The 7796-nt window shown below is 40.4% G+C and overlaps 1 protein-coding gene across 1 annotated transcript; it reads left to right on the top strand.

Moving 5' to 3' along the window:
* The first annotated feature begins 677 nt into the window (after positions 1 to 677).
* LOC124996502 (guanine nucleotide-binding protein subunit alpha-14-like) lies at positions 678 to 7793 on the top strand. Its single transcript, XM_047569591.1, has 7 exons — positions 678 to 1057; positions 3266 to 3450; positions 4895 to 5049; positions 5172 to 5300; positions 5490 to 5619; positions 5735 to 5888; positions 6982 to 7793. Exons 1-7 carry the CDS (start codon positions 778 to 780, stop codon positions 7170 to 7172), a joined length of 1224 nt encoding a protein of 407 aa, XP_047425547.1. The 5' UTR covers positions 678 to 777; the 3' UTR covers positions 7173 to 7793.
* The last annotated feature ends 3 nt before the right edge of the window (positions 7794 to 7796 follow it).

Genomic DNA, 7796 nt, shown 5'->3' with positions numbered 1-7796 from the left:
GGAAGGTGTATTGTCGCGTCCCTTTGAGACGTTTAATGGAAAATTAGTCATCATCAACGTTTTTAACACACCTGCACTCTTTACCTCCTAAGTCTCTTTGTCTGCCGACAACAAGCACTCGGACGTGAAGACTCTTTGACAGAAGTCACTCTACCAAACAAAGTTTAGTGGTGACTAGGAGTTAAAAACATTTGGTGATTATCAACACATTTTTGTGTGTGTGTGTGTGTGTGTGATTATTTACCTTTTGCACAGGGCCCCTCACACTTGTCTGGCTGTGCGGGGTCAGAGGCCCCCCAGGGCGGGGGAACCCTTCATCCTGGTCAGCAAGCAGCCTGTTATACGAGTGTGTAATGATGAGTGCAGCGCCTCAAATCTGCAGGGTTACCTCAGATTGGATTTTTACTTAAAGCTTCTTTTTTTTTTCTTTTTTCATTTTAATCTACTGGATAATTGATCACTCGTTTTAAACCCCTCTGGATATTTGCTGAGCTCGATGCATTCAGGAACCACAACGGTGTCACTTTGCTGCAGATACATAAACAGAGATGCTGCACCTGGCTGTCTTCCATCACGTTCCCCCCACCCCAACCCCACCACACCACACTACACTACACTCTGCCTAACAGTGGAGAAGGCGTTTAAATGCAGCTCATGAGAGTATGGATGTGTAAGCAGATAAACACCGGCAGCCCTCTTAAACTAAGTGCCTTTCAGTGAGATGAGCCCGCCTCCCTCCTCTGCAGGAATGTGAAATGCACCTGAACCGGATCCCGCATGAGGAAGAATGACTGCACTAAGTCGCCAACCCACCTGTTCCGGGACAGAAGTTTCCCTGGCAGGTTTGACAAAAATCAATATCAATTCATTCCACTAATCTCGGTCAGCTGCGGAGCAGTTCAGCGAGGAGAGCGGCCGGTTGAACTCTTGACAATCATGGAGGAGTGCTGCCTGTCTGGAGATGACCTGGAGAGAGCGAGGATTCACCGGGAAATAGAGAAGCAACTCCGCCGCGATAAGAAAGATTCTCACCGGGAGTTCAAGCTGCTGCTTCTAGGTGAGAGCCGGGCAATTAACCTCCACATGTTCACCCAGAGGAAATGAGTGGGAATAATTAACCAACGCGTCTATGCCTTCTGTGAGAATAAAATCTGGCGAAAGTTTAAAACACGCACGCACGCGCGCGCGCGCGAGAGAGCACACACATAATTGCTAAAAAAAAAATTTGCATAGGCTAACTGCTGCCATTAAAGGTTTATTGTTTAGAGTTTACAGAGAGTTTACGACTCTGTAAACACTGTTAAATTAAAATAACCCTTTGCAAACAGAAGAACTGTCTCCAACTTCAACTTTAAAAAAAAACTGTAGAAAAAAAGAAAAGTAATTTGATATTTCGAATATTAATGCACCATTCATTATTATTATTATTAGTAGTAGTAGTAGTAGTAATAGTAGTAGTAGAAGCAGCAGCAGTATTATTTGCTAATAGGCAAAGTTTGACATGCTAAATTTAATAAGCTAATGTTGGGTAGGTAGATGTTTACAATAATTTAGCGCTTGTGTGATGTGTGGCCCATGATAAAAAAAAAATAAACTAAATATACAATAACAACTTTAATTGTATTCTTTGGTGTTTAATTTTTTGAGTGCTTCAAAATTGTGTGTTTTACTTTAGTGTTACAAGCCAGCCCTATTATTCATTCTAACCTTACTTTAGTGATTCAGCTATTGTTTGAAGGTATGCTCATTTAAATCTCTTAAACCCTTTGACGCAGTATAACAGGTGTCGTTCAAACATATTTTTGTTGGTACAAAACCACTTGTACTTTGACAGTGACTCCAAACTGGTTTTACTTATTGCTTCCATATTAGCTTCATTCTGATGGTAGAGTAGACAGAGTCTGTACCCAGTTTGACCCACTCAGACTTTTTCAAGACATCTCTCTCTAACAAAGACAACAGAATGTCGTTCTTGATAAAAACACGTCCTCATTGAGGTTCATAGACTTAAATTTGTTCATTTTTGGTAGCGCTCAAAGTTTTCAGTGCACTTTGTACTGTTCCAAATCGATGAACTCTGATACGCCAGCAAGTAGTAGAACTATTTGGATCGATAGATACCAAGGCTTTGGTATGTGTTTTTGGCTGCAGTGTTCCTTTAACTGGGTTACAGATTACTCTTTGCATTCTTCAAATAGTTGAAGCTCTGATAAGTAATCTTGATAATCATGACAGTTTTCATTCCTCATTCGCATGAATAAAACTGCTACAAAGATTGTATTAAAGTTCTAATTGTGTCAATATGATGCATTTCTTGTTTGTTTGCACTCTAACTTGGACCTGCAGATATCGTGATGCCAGTTAAAAAGTTTATCATGCAGCTCATAAAAGAGAATAAATATGTCATACAGTGAAAAGTGAAATTTTGATGACCACAACACCTCATGAAAGGAGATGAAGCCTGATTTTTTCCCCCCCTGAACTATCAAAACAGACCTCTTATAAAAGCTTGATTGTTGGTTGTGTTGGAAACAATACATTACACAAGAAAGACTGTGTTTAAAGGTCAGCCCTACTTTAAACTTCAGCTTGAGTTGTTTGGAGAACAATATCCTCCTGTAAAGGTCAGTGTAATCGTTAACATTTTTAGACATTTTAGGTGCTTAACTGACTCTTACTGAGATAATTTTACAACCACCAAGGCAGGAAGTGACTCACCGCTGTGTTCGAGGACATTGGAAGGCTTTTGACAGACACACAGAGCCACAGGAATCCAACAAAAACCTTCCGAAATATGCAACACAGAAAAAAAAAATCTTTAATTCATATTCTTTATGTAGTCTTTTTGATTCCCTTCCATCTGTTTTCAGGCTTTTAGTTGTGCAAATGCACTGGAAGGAAAATAAAAGTGTGCGAGTGTGCTCTTCAACCTGTGCATGCTATTCGATGTCTGTGTAAGAGCATTAATAATGGGGTGAAACAAACGAATGAATGGTTGGCAGCTTGCATGCACCTGAAACCAAAGACATATACACCCACACAGGGGGATCAACTGTTGTAAGCCACAAATCCTAACTTCTGAATTAAAATCTTGCACTCTGAAGAATGCAGCCCATTTTTTTTGTTGCCAAAATCCTGTTTAGCGGCAGCTGATTGATGTTTAGATGATTTTTTTAGTGCGTGTCGCAGATGTCCTATTTCTGGCATCGCTTTGATCGTATTCTATTTTTTTCATCCTACGGTCTCATTCATCTCGTTTGCCCAGGGACTGGTGAAAGTGGGAAGAGCACTTTCATCAAACAGATGAGGATCATCCATGGCACCGGATACAGTGAATCCGACAGGAAAGGCTTCACCCGGCTGGTGTTTCAGAACATCATCACAGCCATCCAGGCTCTGATCCAAGCCATGAAGAATCTAAAAATTGACTACATTGATGACACTAACATTGTGAGAAGCTGTAAATGCATATAACAAAAACATGTTTCTGATGCTTTATTTATTATGTGATAATGTGTCAGTGAAGGTTAAGGAAATGCTTAACAAGAGTCTGCAAGAGCCTTTGTACCCAAGCACAGTAAAACCCAGAGCTAAATGCTAACATCAAGTATGCTAACAGCATGCCAACATGCTTGGAAGGTTATTAAAGTATTATGTCACAGTTTAATTATCTTGTTAGCTCTAAATATAGCATGCAGTTCAGTTAATTTTTTTTTGTATAGTGCCAAATCAGGTGGAAGTTCCAGTCCCAGCTAAATTATTTTGTCTATCAAAGTGCATGCCAATCCACCCAGTTATAGGCGGTTTACAGTTAAGTTGGTGACACTGAAGACTCCTACGCAGAGCCTGCGCACACCTAGTGCTGTATCTGACATGCACCTGCCCAGAAATGCAACTGCAAGTGCTGTGATCGTTCCATTTCATAGTAGCATAGTAGTAGTTACTCCATCTCCACGATTTTCAAATTGATTGTTTTGGATCAATCCAGAATCGGTTAAGGTTAACCCTTAAAGACCTAAACATCCGCCTGCGCATAAACAAATCTTGCGGTGAATTACCGTAATTCACCAATGGACAAAATTCAAAGTGTGTCTGGACACTGGGAAGTTGCATTTTCTGGGGAAAAAAAGCTGCCATTATGGTAATGATGACGCACCGCTGCTATCGGCTGTAGGTTGGGGAGCGACGCAAGACTGGGGGCCCCCAGGAAGAGAGAGTCGTTTGGAGGAATTTGTTGGAAAAACGAAGTTAGTTATTCCATTGAGATGTCACAAAGTTCTTCCAGACAAATGCACAACTTCCCAGTGTTCAGCCACACTTTGAATTTTGTCAATAGTGCAAACCATTGTGAGTTACGGTAATTTAAATACCACATGCCTTAGGGTTAGGCTTAACTGAAGAGATACAGACATTAGTATGACTCGTGTTTGCCGAAATTTCATCAAAAGTTTCAGCTGTTGAAAGTGAAACAGGAAGTTGAAACAAAAATTAAACAAATGGCAAAAAAGCCACAGCGCCAACTAGTGTTTGGGTGGCATTGTCACAGAGCGAGCCAGACTGACGAGCACACAAGTGCAAATGGCTCAGACCAGTGTCGGCTACATACAGTATGTAGGTCACGGTGTCAAGTTCTTGCAGTACTCTAAAAGAAGCGCCTTTATTGTTGGAGAATTAAACTCAAAACTACTCAACTTCAACAAGACTCTAAAAAAAAACAGAAGATCTTTCGCTAGTATTCACTGTCTACAGGCTATGAAAGGCTGTACATAGCTGCAACTGATCCAATACGCAGAATTCACTGTAAATGGATGTCCATAGAAGAAAAAAAGTTTGGTGTTGCATGCATAGCCTCCTGTTTTTACCAAAGCATGTTTAAACACTGTGTTTGTGACAGAGCCGTGCAGAGAAACTGAATGAGCTGGATTCGACCCAGGTGCGTAGTCTGGAAGTCTGGCAGGCGGATGCCATTAAGAGAGTGTGGAATGACCATGGTGTTCAAAAGTGCTATGACCGCAGGAGGGAATTCCAGTTGTCAGATTCTGCCAAATAGTAGGTCATAGCACATAATTCACACACACCAAAGCTTTTACAGGGCAATGTTTTAGATGGGCTGGGGACGTCTGCTGATATATATTTGATATAATAAGTGCAATTCATTCTTATTTTTTCAGTTACCTGAACGACATGGACAGAATCACAAACCCAATGTACATCCCCACCCTGCAGGACATCTTGAGGGTCAGGGTCCCCACCACAGGCATCATAGAATACCCCTTTGACTTTTCAAAAGCTGTCTTCAGGTACCATATTACTCTTAATTAAATTTTTTTTTTTAAAAAAGATGGTTTATCAAGTTATTATATGTATCCTAATGCCATGCCATCTATTTCACGTTGTGAAGGTTTAGTGTTTAGTTTAGACACTGGAGTCATATGAAACTGAATTATAGTAATTTAGGTGCCTTTTATGTTTTAATCATGTGTCTGTAGGATGGTGGATGTGGGTGGCCAGCGTTCAGAGAGGAAGAAATGGATCCACTGTTTTGAGAACGTCACCTCCATCATATTCCTAGCTGCCCTCAGCGAATATGACCAGGTCCTCTACGAGAGTGAGAATGATGTACGTTCAAAGGGAATATACTGTAGTTCCTTCTGAGTAATCCAATCAGTATCAGGCTTTGAAACCCTTTCATATTCAGCCTTTTGTCTAACATTGTCCATGTCTCCTCCTCTAGAATCGACTGCGCGAGAGCCTCGCCTTGTTCCAGACAATCCTCTCATACCCCTGGTTTCAAGAGTCCTCCATCATCCTCTTTCTGAACAAAACAGACCTGCTAGAAGAGAAAATCAAACAGTCTCATTTGGCAACCTACTTCCCAGACTTTAAAGGTAAAGCATGCTCCTTGTTTTTATATGTTTGTTAATAGCTGATTAATCCAGGAAATAGTTAAAGAAATACACAGAAGTCACTCTTCATCCAGCATTTTGTAGATAGTGGATGGTCCAGGATCTGGTTGCCTAGGTAATCATCTTATAAGTTCTCTATCCAAACTGCTTTAGAGGTGCCACTGGTCCGTCTGGGTTCACTTGAGCCTCCAAGGTTTTTCTTCTATCTTCGCTACAACTTGCTGAATTTCATTAAAATTCCTAGGTCTGTTGGCGGAACATTTAATCACTTCCTGTGTGTAACCCTTTGAGGCAGGGGTGGTTATCAGCAAGGACTTCACGATACGATGCGTATCACAATACTTGAGTCACAATACGATGCATATTGTGATACTTGAGTCACAATGCAATACGTTATCGCGATACTGAAGTCACGATACAATATGTATCATGATACTTGAGCCACGATACGATACATATCGCGATACTTGAGTTGCGATGCGATGCCCATTGTGATACTCGAGTCACGATGAATATCGCGATACTTGAGTCACACTACGATATCGCGATACTCGAGTCACGATACGATACGTTATCACAATACTTGAGTCACAATACGATGCATATCGCGATACTTGAGTCACGATACGGTGTGTATCACGATACTTGGGTCATGATGCGATACATTATTGCGATATTATGATAAAGCGATATATTGTAATATTCTACATAGTTTACAAATTTTAAATGCTGCTTGTAATACACATATGTACATCACATGACGATAATCAAAAACTCAAAAAAACATCAAAATGATCCACTTCCAACTGATTGCACCAAAATGGTGCTGGAGGTGCGGAAGTCGTTCATGTTCGGCCCAAAACACAATTTTTTTTCTTTTTCTTTTAAAATCGACATTAAGACTTGAATTCGAATTCTACATTGCATCGTAAGAAAAAATATCGCAGTATATTTCCATGTCGATATTTTTTCTGGCCAGTTTAGTATGCCAGTGCCAAGCTAGCGCCAGTATCAGGACATCGCTAAGTGAAACTACTTCTTGCTAACGTCTCACAATTGACTATTGTGTTTGCAGGCCCCCAGTGTGACATGGAATCGGCAAAAAAGTTCATCATGAAAATGTACGTGGACCAGCATGTCAATCGGCACAAACCGCTCTACACTCACTACACCTGCGCCACAGACACGGAAAACATTCGGGTCGTCTTCAAAGCGGTGAAAGACACACTCTTCAGGGATAACCTTGATAAGTTCAACCTCGAGTAAGGGAGATTGAAGGACAATCGCGCCGATCACAATCCCACGTTGTAACACTTTCATGGACCTTTCATCTGTTATGCGCTGTCAGCTTGTTGAAAACTATCAAAGAGACAATCAGACAGCAGCATGAGGTAAGACCGGTTTATCATAAACCTGCACCAGGGAGAATCAGTTTATCATAAACGGTCAATAAGTATGTTTCCTGTAGAGAGATGGACAACTGGAGAGCCGGTTAATTGTTATAAAGACCTGTCACAGATGTATACTTTTTAACTACATTACTGTTTGACTGTTTGTTTGCTAATGGTATCAGACTGGTTTAACAAAATCTTATCTAGCAAGAATGCCACCCACCCTGCCTTGCAGCTCTGAGATGAGGAAGTAAAAGGATAGCCTACAGGGAGCTGCCTTAGTTTTCTTTTTTTTTACTGGTGTAATGTTAATGTTTTTTAATGTCTGGACTTAGCCTATGAATTATTTTAATTTTTTTCTCCCCTTTAACTGTGTAATTAATAACTTTGTAATATAAAACCCACATATGATGTGTGTTTCAAAAACCTGCTGTTACTTAGTCGCACAGAACTTTATTTTGACATTTATATATACATAAAGATTTATGTACAGAAACTC

This window comes from Mugil cephalus, chromosome 19, assembly GCF_022458985.1.
Source record: "Mugil cephalus isolate CIBA_MC_2020 chromosome 19, CIBA_Mcephalus_1.1, whole genome shotgun sequence".
NCBI lineage: Eukaryota > Metazoa > Chordata > Actinopteri > Mugiliformes > Mugilidae > Mugil > Mugil cephalus.
The sequence above is the reverse complement of the archived record's forward strand: the minus strand, read 5'-3'. Positions and strand labels throughout refer to the sequence as shown.